The 17,662-nt window shown below is 43.6% G+C and overlaps 1 protein-coding gene across 7 annotated transcripts in view; it reads right to left on the reverse strand.

The window, feature by feature from the left end:
- Nucleotides 1–11,132, reverse strand: part of LOC122556119 (TRAF2 and NCK-interacting protein kinase-like) — a 254,751-nt gene extending 243,619 nt beyond the window's left edge. For 5 of the 7 annotated variants that reach the window (XM_043702587.1, XM_043702586.1, XM_043702588.1 and 2 more), the window contains exon 1: nucleotides 10,236–11,129. In XM_043702587.1, the coding sequence (XP_043558522.1) occupies nucleotides 10,236–10,292 (57 nt within the window). In that variant the 5' untranslated portion in view covers nucleotides 10,293–11,129. Of the gene's footprint in view, nucleotides 1–10,235 lie in introns of all 7 variants that reach the window. The other 2 variants (XM_043702582.1, XM_043702583.1) reach the window with 2 other exon arrangements.
- Nucleotides 11,133–17,662: the final 6,530 nt, after the last annotated feature.

Here is a 17,662-nt window from a genome sequence, read left to right on the forward strand (position 1 = left end):
AGGGGGGTTCTGTCCTTGTTACAATTGGAGGGGTGGGGTCTGAGGGCGGAGGTGCGGGATGTGGACGAGATGCATTGGAAGGCATCTTTAATCACGTGGGAAGGGAAATCATCCACTGACATTTCCGCCACCTCCAAACGGACCCCACCACCAGGGATATATTTCCCTCCCCACCCCTTTCCGCCTTCAGCAAAGACTGTTTCCTCCGTGACTACCTGTTTAGGTCCATGCCCTCCAACAACCCACCCTCCCATTCTGGCACCTCCCACTGCAAGAATTGCAAAACCTGTGCCCACACCTCCTCCATCACCTCCACCCAAGGCTCAAAAGGAGCCTTCCACATCCATCAAAGTTTTACCTGCACATCCACCAGTATAATTTATTATATCCATTGCTCCCGATGTGGTCTCCTCTACACTGGGGAGACTGGACGCCTCCTAGCAGAGCGCTTTAGGGAACATCTCTGAGACACCCGCACCAATCAACCACACCGCCCTGTGGTCCGACATTTCAACTCCCCCTCCCACTCTGACGAGAACATGGAGGTCCTGGGCCTCCTTCACCGCCGCTCCCTCACCACCCGACACCTGGAGGAAGTACGCCTCATCTTCCGCCTCGGAACACTTCAACCCCAGGGCATCAATGTGGACTTCACCAGTTTCCTCATTTCCCCTTCCCCCACCTCACCCTAGTTCCAAACTTCCAGCTCAGCACTGTCCCTATGATTTGTCCTACCTGCCTATCTTCCTATCCACCTATCCACTCCACCGTCCTCTCTGACCTATCACCTCCATCCCCACCCCCATTCACCTATTGTACTCTATGCTACTTTCTCCCCATCCCCACCCTCCTCTCAGTTATCTCCCCACCCTGCAGGCACTCTGCCTCTATTCCTGATGAAGGGCTTTTGCCCGAAACGTCGATTTTCCTGCTCTTCGGATGCTGCCTGAACTGCTGTGCTTTTCCAGCACCACTCTAATCCAGAATCTGGTTTCCAGCATCTGCAGTCATTGTTTTTACCTAAACTTGTATTAAATGCTAGTTTGGCTTCAGCTGAGTATTGGAGTCGAAAGGTGTGGCACTGGAAAAGCACAGCAGGCCAGGCAGCATTCAAGGAGCAGGAGAGTTGACGTTTTGGGCAGGATCCCTTGTCATGTGACTTGTCATATTGAATGAGGCATTCCTGCTGAAGGGCTTATGCTCAAAATGCCGATTCTCCGGCTCCTGATGCTGCCTGATCCACTGTGCTTTTCCAGCTCTGACTCTCCAGCATTTGCATTCCTCACTTTCTCCTGCCGCTGAAGTGTTCTTTAGGAGAGATGGGAAGACATTGGAGAAAGTGCAGAAGATGATTATGAGAATGGAATCAGGGATGGGGTATTTCTGTTATGAAGACAGATTGGAGAAAATGGGTCAGTTCTGCTTAAAGAAGAGGGATCTGATCGAAGTTTACAAAATCATGAAAGATCTGACCAAAGTAAATAAGGAGAAGATGTTCTCATTCTTATAGGAATTGAGAACGAGAAAACACAAATTTAAACTATTTAGCAACAGAACATGATTTGTAGATGCTGGTGTTGGACTGGGGTGTACAAAGTTAAAAATCACACAACACCAGGTTGTAGTCCAACAGGTTTAATTGGATGCACACTAGCTTTCGGAGCATCGCTCCTTCATCAGGTGGTTGTGGAGTACACAATTGTAAGACACAGAATTTATAGTAAAAGTTTACAGTGTGATGTTACTGAAATATATATAAATTGAAAAAGGCCTGGATTGTTTGTTAAGTCTCTCATATTTTGGAAAGAACTGAAACCAACAAGTTCATTCTAAAAGATGAGACACTTAACAAACAATTCAGGTCTTTTTTAATATATAATTTCAATTACTTCACACTGTAAACTTTTGCTGTAAATTCTGTGTCTTACGATCTTATACTGTTTCTCAGTATTCTCCTTGACAACACTGTCTTTTTCTGGGTGAATACTAACAAAAAGTATTCATTTAGCACTTCCCCTCTCTCCTCGGACTCCACGCACAACTTCCCAATACTATCCATGATTGGCCCTAATCTTTCTCTTTTATCCATGATATACTGAGAGAAAGCTTTAGGGTTTTCCTTGATCCTATTTGCTAATGACTTCTCATGTCCCCTCCTGGCTCTTCTTAGCTCTCTCTTTAGGTCTTTTCTGGGTAACCTGTAACTCTCAAGTGTTCTAACTGTACTTTCATGTCTTCTTCCTCTTGACTTATTTAGTAAACCACAGCTCCCTTGCTCGACCACTTCCTCCCTACCTGACAGGTACATACGTAAGATTAGAGTGATGCTAGAAAAGCACAGAAGGTCAGGCAGCATCCAAGGAGCAGGAAAATCGACCTATTGGGTAAAAGCCTTCCACATCCATCAAAGTTTCACCTGCACTTCCACATATGTCAGTTATTGTATCCATTGCTTCTGACGCAGTCTCCTCTACATTGGGGAGACTGGATGCCTACTCGCAGAGTGCTTCAGAAAACGTCTCTGGGACACCTGCACCAATCAACTCCACCACCCCGTGGCCAAACATTTCACATGCAGCTCCTAGGCCTCCACTATCGCCACCCCCCTCACCACCCGATGCCTGGAGGAAGAACTCCTCATCTTCCACCTCAGGACTTTTCAACCTCAGGAAATCAATGTGGACTTCACCAGTTTCCTCATTTCCCCTTCCCCCCACCCCACCCCGCAACCTTCCAGCTCAGCACTGTCCTCATGACCTGTTCCATCTGTCAATCTCCCTTCCCACCTATGCGCTCCACCCTCCCCTCTGACTTATCACCTTCACCCCCACTTTCATCCATCTATTGCACTCTCAACTGCCTTCCCCCAGCCCCAGTCCCCTCCCATTTATCTCTCCATCCCCGAGGCTCCCTGCCTCAATCCTGATGAAAGGTTCCTGCCCAAAACGTAGATTTTCCTGCTCCTCGATGCTGCCTGACCTGCTTTGCTTTTCCAGCACCACTCTAATCTTGACTTTGATCTCCAGCATTTCCTGCTCCTCGATGCTGCCTGACCTGCTGTGCTTTTCCAGCACCACTCTAATCTTGACTGATCTCCAGCATCTGCACTACTCACTTTCACCTTGGTATATACTTAACAAAGGCACACAGTAGTTGGTCCTTGAATAAGCTCCACATTTCAACTGTGCCCATCCCCTGTAGTTTCCTTCCCCATCCTATGCATCCTAAGTCTTGCCTAATCGCATCATAATTGCCCTTCCCCCAGCAATATCTGCAGTATATACCTATCCCCTTTCATTGCTAAAGTAAACATAACCAAACTGTGGTCACTATCACCAAAGTGCTCACTTGCCTCCAAATCTAACTCCTGAGCATTGATATGAGGAGAAACCTTTTCATGCAGTCAGGAACTAGGGTCTAGAAAACACTGCCCTAGAATGTGCTGGAGATAGGTTTGATCTAGTTTCTAAAAGGAATTCGGTGGTAATTTGGAAAGGAACTATCTTAAAGTGAGAAGGCAGGAGAACAGCACTGGGTGAGGTGCTCATTTGGACAGCCAGTGTATACTCTACAGACTGAAAGGCACTCCCCACTGTGATTCTCTGCCTGCTGGTTAGGAGTGACCACATCTAATTTCTCCTTGTATAGGTTATGAAAGCTCACAAAATCATTCCCATTACACCAGGATGACTATCTGAAAGGAAGGTGGTCAAAAACAGAGAAGGAGCTTTCACGTTGCAGTCTGTCAGCATTTCAATCAGCCTGTGAGTACTTCATACTACACTACATGAGTATAAGTGTGAAGACAGCAAGGCCCATTGCAACACATAGGTGAGACCAACTAATAAGGCACAGACCACAAGAACACCAGAGAGAGAGCAATCAGGAGTAGACCATTCGGCCTAAGGGTCTGCTCCATGATTCAATGCGATAATGACTAAATATGGGCTTGAACTTCACTTCCATGTCCATTCTCCAAGAGGTCAAAAATATTTCAAATTTTAAATGATGCATTTTAAAAAGCATTTTTAAATATTTTTAAAATGTAAGGCCCAATACTAAATAATCATGAATGATACGACAGTGATTCTTGTGCATGTATCGTGGAGTAATATGGCATTGAACTCGCAATCCAGAGGCTCAGGCTGATATTCGGGGGTGGGAGGAGGGGAGCACAGGTTCAAATCTCACAATGATAGCTGGCTATTAAATTAATGAACCTGGAATTATTAGTTTTAAAGTATGATAGAAAAGGACAGACCAGATCTAAAAGTTGAAGTTCTAAATTGGAGATATTAGGCAAGATCTCTCAAAAGCTGATTGGGCACAGATGTTCGCAGGTAAAGGGACGGCTGGAAAATAGGAAGCCTTCAGAAATGAAATAATAAGGGTCCAGAGAAAGTATATTCCTGTTAGGGTGAAAGGAAAGGCTGGTAGCTACAGGGAATGCTGGATGACTAAAGAAATTGAGGTTTTGCTAAAAAGAAGGAAGCATATGTCAGGTATAGACAGGATAGATCAAGTGAATCCTGAGAAGAGTATAAAGGCAGTAGGAGTATTCTTAAGAGGGAAATCAGGAGGACAAAAAGGGGACATGAGATAGCTTTGGCAAATAGAATTAAGGAGAATCCAAAGGGTTTTTACAAATACATTAAGGACAAAAGGGTAACTAGGGAGAGAATAGGGCCCCTCAAAGATCAGCAAGGCGGCCTTTGTGTGGAGCCGCAGGAGATGGGGGAGAAGCAAACTACTTATTTAGTATCAGTATTTACTGTAAAAAGGGACATGGAAGATATAGAATGCAGGGAAATAGATGGTGACATCTTGAACAATGTCCAAATTACAGACAAGGAAGTGCTGGATTTTTTGAAAGGCATAAAAGTGGATAAATCCCCAGGACCTGATCAGGTGTACCCTAGAACACTGTGGGAAGCTAGAGAAGTGATTGCTGGGCCTCTTACTGAGATATTTATATCATCGATAGTCACAGGTGAGGTGCCGGAAGACTGGAGGTTGGCTAGTGTGGTGCCACTGTTTGAGAAAGGTGGTAAGGACAAGCCAGGGAGTTATAGACCATTGAGCCTGATGTCAGTGGTGGGCAAGATGTTGGAGGGAATCCTGAGGGACAGGATGTACATGTAATTGGAAAGGTAAGGACTGATTAGGGATAGTCAACATGGCTTTGTGCATGGGAAATCATGTCTCACAAACTTGATTGAGTTTTTTGAAGTAGTAACAAAGAGGATTGATGAGGGCAGAACAGTGAGCATGATCTATATGGACTTCAGTAAGGCATTTGACTGGTTAGTAAGGTTAGATCTCATGGAATACAGGGAGAACTAGCCATTTGGATACAGAACTGGCTCAAAGGTAGAGGACGGAGGGTGGTGGTCGAGGGTTGTTTTTCAGACTGGAGGCCTGTGCCACAAAGATCAGTGCTGGGTCCACTACTTTTCATTATTTATATAAATGATTTGGATGTGAGCATGAGAGGTATAGTTAGTAAGTTTGCAGATGACACCAAAATTGAAGGTGTAGTGGACAGCGAAGAGGGTTACCTCAGATTACAACAGGATCTTGATCAGATGGACCAATGGGCTGAGAAGTGGCAGATGGAGTTTAATTTAGATAAATGTGAGGTGCTGCATTTTGTGAAAAAAAATCTCAGCAGGACACATACACTTAATGGTAAGGTCCTCGGGAGTGTTGCTGAACAAAGAGACCTTGTATTGCAGATTCATAGCTCCTTGAAAGTGGAGTCGCAAAGACAGGATAGTGAAGAAGGCATCTGATATGCTTTCCTGTCTTAGTCAGAGTATGGAGTACAGGAGTTGGGAAGTCATATTGTACAGGACATTGGTTAGTCCACTGTTGGAATATTGCGTGCAATTCTGGTCTCCATGTTATTGGAAAGATGTTGTGAAACTTGAAAGAGCTCAGGAAAGATTTACAAGGATGTTGCCAGGGTTGGAGGATTTGAGCTATAGGGAGAGGTTTAATAGGCTCAGGCTGTTTTCCCTGGAGTGTCGGAGGCTGAGCGGTGACCTTATAGAGGTTTACAAAATCATGAGGGGCATGGATAGGATAAATACACAAAGTCTATTCCCTGGGGTGGGAGAGTCCAGAACTAGAGGGTTTGGTTTAGGATGAGAGGGGAAAGAATTAAAAGAGGCCTAAGGGGCAACCTTTTCACTCAGAGTGGTACGTGTATGGAATGAACTGACAGAGGAAGTGGTGGAGGCTGGTATAATTGCAATATTTGAAAGGCATCTGGATGGGTGTATGAATAGGAGGGATTTGGAAGGATATGGGCCGGGTGCTGGCAAGTGGGACAAGATTGGGTTGGGATATCTGGTCGGCATGGACGAGTTGGACCAAAGGGTCTGTTTCCATGCTGTACATCTCTATGACTCTATGAAAGCTAGTCTCAGTAATAGTGACCATGAAATTTCCATTGATTGTTATACAAAAAAAGTCCTCTCCGTTTTACTTTAGGAAAGGTTATCTGCCATTCCTGCCTGCACATCACTCCTGACACACAGCAAAGTGGCTGACTTTTAGCTGCCCTCTGAAATGCCGGAGCAGGCTGCTCTGTAGAGGCGTTATTTTTTTATTCATTCATGTGATGAGGGCATCGCTGGCCAGGCCAGCATATATTGCCCATCCCTAATTATCCAGGGGGCAGTTCAAAATCAACCACATTGTTGTGGGTCTGGAGTCACATGTAGGCCAGACCAGGTAAGAATGGCAGTTCCTTCCCCCAAAGTAAATTAATGAAGCAGGCTGAGGAGTGGCAGATGGAGTTTAATTTAGATAAATGTGAGGTGCTGCATTTTGGGAAAGCGAATCTTAGCAGGACTTATACACTTAATGGTAAGTCCTAGGAAGTTTTGCTGAACAAAGAAACCTTGGAGTGCAGGTTCATAGCTGCTGCTTGAAAGCGGAGTCGCAGGTAGATAGAATAGTGAAGGCAGCATTTGGTATGCTTTTCTTTATTGGTCAGAGAATGGAGTACAGGAGTTGGGAGGTCATGTTGCGGCTGTACAGGGCATTGGTTAGGCCACTGTTGGAATATTGTGCGCAATTCTGGTCTTCCTATTGGAAGGATGAAGTGAAATGTGAAAGGGTTCAGAAAAGATTTACAAGGATGTTGCCAGGGTTGGAGGATTTGAGCTATAGGGAGAGGTTGAATAGGCTGAGGCAGTTTTTCCTGGAGTGTCGGAGGCTGAGGGGTGACCTTATAGAGGTTTATAAAATCATGAGGGGCATGGATAGGATAAATAGACAAAGTCTCTTCCCTGGGGTGGGGGAGTCCAGAACTAGAGGGCATAGGGTGAGAGGGGAAAGATATTAAAGGGACCTAAGGGGAAACTTTTTCATGCAGAGAGTGTATGGAATGAGCTGTCAGAGGGAGTGGTGGAGGCTGGTACAATTGCAACATTTAAAAGGCATCTGGATGGGTAAATGAATAGGAAGGGTTTGGAGGGATGTGGGCCGGGTGCTGGCAGGTGGGACTAGATTGGGTTGGGATATCTGGTTGATATGGACAGGTTGGACCAAAGGGTCTGTTTTCATGCTGTACATCTCTATGACTCTATCTATCATTACTGGATTAACAGTCCAGCAATAATACCACTAGGCTGTTACCTAGTGCTGGCTTTGCCAGTGTTACCTATTCAAAGAATAAATTAAAAATGAAGCGGTACAGAATTCTCAAATCACAGTCCTGTGACTAAATACATTTCTCCTCATCTCAGTCCCATACACCCGAGAATACACCATGATGTAAAACATATCAGAATCCTTGCTGGTTTCTGAACCACAGGCCCTTTTCTTTCTTGGGGGGTGGGGGGAAGGGGGAGAGTAAGATTTGGTTGTTGTTCTTTCCATGCAGAACACCTCATTGATTTGGAAGGAAGGGCAGGCAGGGACTCGCTCCCAGTAAAACAGATCCAGATTCCCGCTCCACCCAACACGATTAAGACAAGCTGGAACCAAACTCCAGCAGCTCCAACCCTGGAAGACAGTGGCCATGTAATTTTCACATTCCAAGGCAGAGCGACAGTATCAGATCTCGAACAGTACTCCTTGACATGACTGGTTTCTTTCAAACACACCGACATGGTTTGGCAATCAGAGAGGGGCTGCTCGACAATCAGCTTTCCCTTTCCATACTATCCCACCCACTCAACTCACTTGTGGCTAGTTTGTATTCAGCCAACTCCTCCACAAGTCAGAACACAGAAAGAGGCCATTCGGCCCGCACAGACGTGGTTGACAATTGCTCCCCTCCGTCCCTATATAAGCCAGTGGCTCCAATCTCGCCCATTTCCCTCACCCAATTCAACTCGGAATACTTGAACTGCTAAACTAAACCGACCAACCTTCGGGTTGAGGATGACAATGACTTTGTGCATTTACATAGCATCATTCATGTACTACAAGGTGCTCATCGCGAAACAGATTTTGGGCCTGAGCTCCATAAGGAGACGTTGGGACATACAGCCTAAAGCTGGATGGAAGAAATTGGCTTTAATGATTGTCTTACACCTCTGGTCTCCGAGTGATCCTTTCAGGAGCGGTTTTCAGAACCTAGGGGTCATGCTGAAAACACACACTTCCCAAAGGTAGGGCGATGCAGTTCCTCAGGAGGCGAGAATTGGAAGGGGGCAGTGATCTCGGGCGGCCGGACTGAGCTTTCAGAGAGACGAGACGGTGGAAAGAGATGAAGACAAAGCAAGGATCCCTTCTTTTGGCAGAGTGTGACAGCTCGGCTGAAAGACTTCACAAATCCCCTGCTGTCAGTTTGCCAAGTTTGGCAGTGAATGGAGGGAGGCAGCGCTTTGTGAGTTAACCCGTGCCACTTCTGCACTGGCTGCCTCACTTGTCCCGAGAAACCACACAAGCTGGAACTGGGAGAGAGGGCACTGAACCTGAAATCTCGACTTCTTCCCCCTCCCCCACCAGCATGCGCATTGACACGACAGTCTCTTTGAAAATGCCACAGAGCTGAATTGTTCAGACATGCTATAGCAAATCAAGAGACAATTAGCCAGAAAGCTCCTTCAGTGCTTTGGAACAAAGCCCTACATTACACTCCGAAGTGACTCCACAAGAGATTTCTTTTTGATAAACAAAGGGAATACCACCATTGCCAAATTCCACAACCTCTCCTGCCTTTCTCACCCAGGCACCGTTACACATGTACAATAACCAACATGGTTTGATAAGAGAGGTCATGACAGGTCGTTTAAAATATTCAGGACTCTCTCACTCACTCTTCTGACCAGATGCCCATTAGTGAAATGTCCCAAGTTTCGACAGGCTATTTTAGATTCACAACAGGAGTGATCGCGTTTTGTATCGAAACGATTCCTTCCCTTGGAAGAATTATGTTAATGAGCGCCTGTCGCTGATGACAGCTCCTATGGCTGTAGCCATTAACCAACAGAGGGTCCTGTACTTAGGATTCACATCGAGATGGAACCTCTCATCCGCAAGCTTTCCCTACAGGACCCTTTGAACACTACTTCCATACATGCGAATGCATTTTGTATATGTTGAATGAAACAGCACGATATCCCTTGCCCGGATCCTCTCCCATTATCCAGTTGTATTTTTTTCTCTCTCTGTGTTACTATAACAGCTGAGACTGCCCCATACCTGGTCTCTAACCAGCAATCTCAATTTCACGGAATGCTTGAAAATAAGCAGCAATTCATTTTCTGCAGAGAAAATTGAGGAAGCTTTTTTTTTTAACGGGAGACTCTGCAAAGGCATGTCGTGAAACACTGTCTAGATTTAAGAGCGCACACAAACACACACAAGGCAGCAAAATGCCTTCAAATTGATATAATTCACTGCGGGAATGAGAGAAGGTGGTGTGTGTGTGGGGGGAGGTGTAGTCGATGAATGAAAAAAAATCTAAACAGGTTCCATTTCACCCCATTCATTGTGACATTGCGTACAGTGAGCTTAATGGAGTGATGAGCTTAATACTGTACACATAAACACAAGCAGCTCGGTTTAAACGTGCTATTTATTCTATTGTTCTGCCAACTGGCTACAATTTTGAGACAGGGCAGGAAATATAGATTGTAACATCGCACATCTTTGTGACACACAGCTGCTACATCGATGTGTTGGAGATTGTGACAGTACTACGGAGGGAACAATTTATCTCCCGGAAGAAAGCAAGATCTGACACAAGGAGAGTTCTGATCTGGGTTACTTACCCTCAGAGCCGAGAGGTCGATTTCATCCAGGCTTCTCGCTGGAGAGTCGCTCGCCATGTTAATTTCACCCGAAAACTGACACAGCCAGGAGCTTAGTCCTTATCTCTCTCGCCTCTCTCTTCACTGCTGGGCTTTATAACGATTTAAAACATATCCTTCCGCTCAATGACAAACAATCAGCAGGACAGGTCTTTCACATGTGAAAAGAATAAGGGCTGAGGGGGAATGGTTTTAATTTGTCCTAATTTCTGGTGACACCACAGGAGGCAGGGAGTTAAATTACTGCAGTCCTATTCTGTGATGGGTCCTGTTCAGAACAACTGCTCTCTGCAAAGCGCCCACACAATATATAGCACACACACACACATCGAGCAGGCTCTGCAGAATCTGTCAATCACAGCATCCGGGGAGGAGACAAACAGCAACACGCCGGCTGGAAACCTACTTTGCTTTCAAGAAACTGCAACCAGTCTTGAAGAGCATATTATCGCTGCGAGGACAAGCAGTCTGGCCACAACAGCAAAAGCATTGGCATGGCAGGCCTCTTCCTTAAACAAGAATCGCTGTTCAGGACCTTGCACTCCCCCCACTTGAAATGTCACGTTCCTGAAACACTTCACCCATCTGTTGCCGAGGCGAGGGCTAAATTCTGGGAGCAGGTTGCACGGGCAAGACTTGCAATTCCCCTGGGGGCTTGAGGGACGTGTAAGGTTATCAGCGCAGGCAGCAATGTGAAGTTGAGGGTGCAGTGAGCTATAATCTTATTCACTGGCAGCATTGGAGTTGGCGAGAAGGGGCCAGGTGCTGATCCTGATTCCTATGTTCAGTCCCCGGACTTTGCGTTTTGATACAAATGAGTGAGTGGTTCGACCATTTCAGAGGGCAATTATTGGTATTAGTCTGGAGCCACATGTAGGCCAGACCTGGTAAGGGTGGCAGATTTCCTTCTCTAAAGAACTTTAATGAGCCAGATGGGTTTTTATGACACTGACCACTGCCATGACATCATTACTGGGACGAGTGTGTGTCCAGTTTTGTTAATTAAACTTAACTTTCACTCGCTACCATGATGAGATGTAAGCCTGTATCCTCAGTAGCTTGGCCTTTGCAAGTTGCATACGTCATCCTGACTTGGAACAATATCCCTGTTCCCTTGGAGTCACAGGGTCAAGAACCTAGGACTCAGTTCCCAAATGCATTCTGGCCGTCATCACACCAAGTGGACTGCAAGAAGGCAGCTCAATACCACCTTCCCAACTGAGTAACAAATGCTGGTGCAGCCAGCTGGCCTCACATCCCGTGAAATAATTTTTTTAATATAAAAGGCGGAACTAGATGAGATGTTTTAAGATGATAAAAAATTAGAATAAACCTAGAATTTGGCTGCCCACATCCTAATTCACACCAAGTACCTATTTTCAGAATTACATTGCTCAATATATATTCACAATGTCTCAATTACAAATGTTTATTCTTGTGCTAAATCCATCCATTGCCTCAACCCACCATATCCTTATTTCTTCTTTACTTGCATGGCCTCTGCACTCCTCCAATCCTGGTCTCTCCTACAGCCCCAATCATTCTTGGTCTGCCATTGATACCTGTCCTTTCAGTTGTCCAGGAGAGGGCAGGAAATGACCTAATAGCATTATTGCTGGACTGTTAATCCAGCGACTCAGGTAATGTTCTGGGGACCTGAGTTCAAATGTCACCATGGCAAATGGTGGAATTTGAATTCATTTTAAAAATTCTGGAATTAAGAGTTGAAAGATGACCATGACTACATGTGACTCCAGACCACCAGGCTAACTCTTAACTGGTTGACTCTTAACTGCCCTCTTGGATGGGCAATAAATGCTATCCTAGCCAGCCACACCCTCATCCCTTGAATGAATTATTAAAAGCTAAAGCCTCTGCAATTTTCTCCTAGACTTCTCTATCTCTTTCCCTCTCCTCCTTGGAGTAACTCCTTAAAATCTAACCTTTCAGACCTTAGAAATCCTTATGCAGCATTCATGTGAAGCAATTTGGGATATTCAACCAAATTAAAAATGCTATATAAATGCAAGCATTTTTGCACATTTTAATTAATGAACAGTCATATGAAGTTGTTGGATCAGGTGCAATACAAGCCTATGGTATGTCACATCAAAGGTCAATTGTACTCAATCTCTTTTTTTAACAATACCATTTGAAATTTATTTGCCTGCATTGATGTTGGAAATTGCCTCTGTAAATGGATCAGACGGCAATTTGACTCGGCTGTCAGTGTTGATACTGGTGTGTCTCCGCATCTGGTGTGGGGAAGTGGAAGTGTAATCATAAAATGAAGATTTGGCATAATTGGAACCCATTATGATTGTGAATGTAAGAATTTGGAATGGAAATGTTGACATGAAGGGTGCACAGACAGAAGAGTTTTAATAAACAGAAATAAGAAAAAGCTGCATTTCTAATATAGCTTTCATGACCTTAGGATGTCCCAAAGTGCCTAAAGAATCCTCGAAATAGAGTCACTGTTGTAATGTGAGAAAAGCACACAGCTAGATCCCACAATCAGCAAAGTTATATTAACATAATAATCTCCTTTCAATGGTGCCAACTGAAAGAGTAAAATTGCCCTGGCAGATTGGAGAGAAAGCCTCTGCTCACTTTCAAAATAATAGGATTGAATTTTTTCATCCATCTGAAAGGTTAGGTGAAGCCTCAGTTTAACCTCTATAACTATATATTTACAAGCTTCCTTTTAATCTAAACACCTCGTGATTACAAAATCCAGTTCGTGAAAGGCTGTTACAAATAAATCTCTAAAATGTAATCCTGTAAATGTTTCACCTGACAATATTTGAATAAAATGATTTTTCTCAGTACAGTATAGAGTCATAAAGTCATACTACATGGAAACAACACCCTTCGGTTCAACTATTCCATGTTGACCAGATACCCAGCACTTGGCCCATATCGCTCTAAACCCTTTCTATTCATGTACCCATCCAGGTGCCTTTTAAATGTTGTAATCATACCAGTCTCCACCATTTTATCTGGCAGCCCATTCTATACAAGCACCACAGTCTGTGTGAAAAAGTTGTCCTTAGGTCTCTTTCAATACTTCCCCTCTCATCTTAAACCTGTACCCTCTAGTTTTGGACTCCCCCACCTTTGAGTATTCATCCTATACATGCCACTCATGATTTTATAAACCTTTATAAGGTCACTTCTCAGCCCCTGATGCTCCAGGGAAAACAGTCTCAGCCTTTTCAGCCTCTCCCTGTAGCTCAAACCCTCCAACCCAGGCAACATTTTTGTAAATCTTTTCTGAACGCTTTCAAGTTCAACAACATCTTTTCTGTAGCGGGGGAAGACTAGAATTGAATGCAGTCTTCCAAAAGTGGCCTAACCAATGTCCTGTGCAGCTGCAATATGACCTCCCAACTCCTATATTGAATGTCCTGACCAATTAAGGCAAATGTACCCAATGACGTCGTCACTATCCTATCTACCTGTGACTCCACTTTCTAAGAACTATAAACCTGCACCCTAAGGTCTCTTTTTTTCAGTAACATTCCACAAGCCCCTATCATTAAGTGTATAAGTCCTGCTCTGATTTGCCTTATCAAAATGCAACACCTCACATTTATCTAAATGCAACTCCTCAGCCCATCTGGTCAAAATCCTGTTGTCCCCTGAGATAACCTTCTTGTCTATTTACTACGCCATCAATTTTAGTGTCATCTGCAAACTTACTAACCATACCTCCTGCATTTATATCTAAATCATTTATATAAATGACAAAAAGCAGCGGAACCAGCACTGATCCTTGTGTCACACCGCTGGTCACAGACCTCCAGTCCTCCTCCCTCTGTCTCCTACCTTCAAACAATTTTGTATCCAAATGGTTAGCTCCCCTTGGATTCCAGGTGATCTAACCTTGCTAACCAGTCAACTATGCCGAAACCTGTCAAGCACATTTCTGAAGCCCATATAGACAACGTCCTTCATCCTTCTGCCTTCATCAATCTTCTTTGTTGTTTCTTCAAAAAACTCAGTTAATGAGACAATTTCCCACACACAAAGTCATGTTGACCAACTCTGATCAGTCCTTGCCTTTCCAAATAAGTGTAAATTCTGACTTTCAGAATTCCTTCTAACAACTTACCTACCATTGATATCAGGCTCACCGGTCTATAGTTCCCTGGCATTTCCTTACTACTTTTCTTAAATAGTGGCACAATGTTAGCTGACCTCCAGTCTTCCGGCACCTCACCCACAGCTGATACAATGTTTTACAAGAGGCACAGAACTCACTTCAAACACTCCCCACAAGGTTCTTAAATAGCCATAATCAGATCCCGGAGATTTATCCAACTTTCTGTGCCTCCTCAACTGTAACATGGACACTTTTCAAAGTATCACTATTTATTTCTCTGAATTCTCCAGCTTCCATATCCTTCTCCACAGTAAAACCTGATGTGAAATAGTCATCTATTATCTCACCCATCATCTGCAGTTTACTCATAGATGGCCTCGTTAATCTTCAAGAGGCCCTATTCTCTCCCTAGTTACTCTTTTGTCCATAATGTATTTTTAGAATCTCTTTGGATTCTCCTTAACCCTATCTGTCAAAACTAAGTCATGTCCCAATTTTACCCTCCTGATTTCCCTTTGAGTATACTCCTACTGCCTTTATATTCCTCTAGGGATTCACTTGATCTCAGCTGTCTGTACCTAGATATGCCTCCTGCCTTTTCTTGACCAGGGAAGGTCTCAAATTCACAAGTCATCCAACATTGCCTACACCTACCAAACCTGACCTTCACCCTAACAGGGACATCTTGACTCTGGACCTGCTTTATCCCATTTTTGAAGGCCTCCCCAGTCTATTCAAGAAGAATAAGAAGCTAAGTAAATGTGGAGATCAATCAAAGATGGCATTTGTGCGACAGTTGGAGATGGCCTTCGTTCAGGAGATCAAAAAACAGAATCAATTTGGATAGACATGAGGATTGGGGGGGGGAGTAATTAGCAAATATGGTCTGTAGTCTCTGTAACATTCACTACAATGTGAGACAGAGTATACATAAAGAAATATTGAGTGATCAAGGGATATAAGAACCATGGGTAATTTTAATCTAAACATAAAGTGGAAAAATCAGTTGTGTTGTCGAAGCCTAAATGAGGAGTTTAGAGAATGCTTCTGAGTTTCTCAGAGCAGCCTCTTTGAAACTGACTGGACAGCAGGTTATATTAGACTTGATACTGTATAATGTAACAAAACTAATTAATAATCTCACATAAAGGCACCCCAAGCTAGCAGTGACCAAAATATGATTGAATTTTGCATCATGTTTGAAGGAAAGACAATAAGATCTAATGTTAGTATTTTAAAACTAAATAAGGGCACCATGTGCACATAAAAGCTGAGCTCGCTGCAGTGGACTCGCATTCTAGAGTCATAGAGTCATACAGCATGTAAACAGGCCTTTCGGTCCATCTTGCACATTCAAACTAGTTTCCCAAAGTAAACTAGTCCTATTTGCCTGCCATTTGGTTCATAATCTCCTAAACCGTTCCGATTCATGTACCTGTCCAAATATCTTTTAAATGTTACGACTGTGCCAAGAACTACCTCTGGCAGTTCATTCCACGAAGGAACCACCCTTTGAAAAAGTTGCCCCTCAGGACACTTTAAATCTTTCTGCTCTCATCTTAAAAATATGCCCTCTAGTTTTCAATTCTCCTATCCCTAGGGAAAAGACCTTACATATTCAACTAATCTATGCCCCTCATGATTTTATAAACCTCTATAAGCTCTCTCCTCAACCTCATTCAGCAGGTAACATTAGATCTAGAACAATATTAATATCGGGGTTTTTGCCCCACTCAGTGGACATTCACCATTGGACTGGGTTTGTGAGACTGGGACCATAGACTTTCATCATTGGATTGCGGTTTGTGGGACCATGGATTCTGAGATAGAGCCAACCCCAGTGCCAGCCATCATCAGTCCCCAGAGTGGAGACAAGGCAGTGAGACTGATTAGTTTGCAAATACATAAAGTAGCTTAAGTGATAGATTAACTCATTCGCTTGTACATACATGAAGTAGATTAAGCTAATAAATTTGCTATGTTAAAGTGAGTGTCTTCCTGTATTCACTTTGATCAGACCTTAAAGAACCCAGTAGGTACTGTTTCCATGCTTTACAGCTCTATGACTCTATAACTCTAAGTACTTTCAGCCTACCAATAGGACCCAGCTTTTGGCAATTTACATCAATGACTTAACTACTGCAAGCTGGCCCTCTTGTGGCACAGTGGTAGTGTTTCTACCCCTGGATTGAGAGACCGAGGTTCATAATCCCGTCTGCTCTAGAAGTATGTAATAATGTTGCTGAATAGATTGGGTAGGAAAAGTGGGTTGAATTTAACTTCTAAAAATTAAATGCAGGGAGCTCAGGCATGGAAGCTAAATTCACAATTAACACCAAGAAGGTATAAGGAAGTGCAGATAAATGTCGAAAACTTGAGTAAGTGGGTAACTATCTGACAAATGTGGGAAATTGTGAAGCTGTTCACTTTGGAAGAAAGAATAAGAAGTGTATCTATAATGCTTAAACAGAGAATGACTGCAGAATTCTGAGGTGTGATGGTACATGAGCCATAAAAAGTTAGAATGCAGCTTCTCCATGTAATTCAGAAGACAAATGGGATGATATCCTTAATTACAAGAGGAATTGAACATAGCAGTAACAATATTATGATTCCATTATATGGAGAATTAGCAAGGTAACATCTTGAATACCATGGCAGCTTCATATTTCAGTAACAATGTACAAGTGTTGGAGGCAGTTCAGTGAAGTTTTACTCAATTGATATCTAGAATGAGTGGGTTGTGTTTTGAGCATACATTGGGCAGATTATATTTGATTTCACTGGAGCTTAGAAAGGTGAGGGGCAAGTTGATTGAAATGCTTAACATCTTGAATGATCTTAACAGGATGGAGGTGGAAAGAATAAATGACTCCCTGTGCGTCAGAGAGAACTAACGTCACTTTTAAAATTAGGATCATTTTTTGGGACAGAGGAGAAGTTTTTATATGAGACTTTGGGATTCTTTGCTTCAGAAGGTAGTGGAGCTGGTATCATTGAATTTTTTTTAAGATGGAAGTGGGTAGATTCTTGAAAGGCAGAAGAATTAAGGGTTTTTTTGGAAGTAGATGTTAAGATGTAGGACAGAAATAGCCATTCGGCCCATTTAGTCTGCCCTGCCATTTAATGAGATCATTGCTGATCTGATAATCCTCAAGTCCACTTTCCAGCCTTTTCTCAGTTAGCTTCACTTCCCTATCAGATCCCTGGCAACCCTCAAGGAATTCTTATTGATCCACTACACTTTGAGAGAAGCGGTTCCTCCTCACCTCTGTTATAA

The sequence above is a fragment of the Chiloscyllium plagiosum genome, chromosome 13 (genome assembly GCF_004010195.1).
Source record: "Chiloscyllium plagiosum isolate BGI_BamShark_2017 chromosome 13, ASM401019v2, whole genome shotgun sequence".
Taxonomy (NCBI): Eukaryota; Metazoa; Chordata; class Chondrichthyes; order Orectolobiformes; family Hemiscylliidae; genus Chiloscyllium; species Chiloscyllium plagiosum.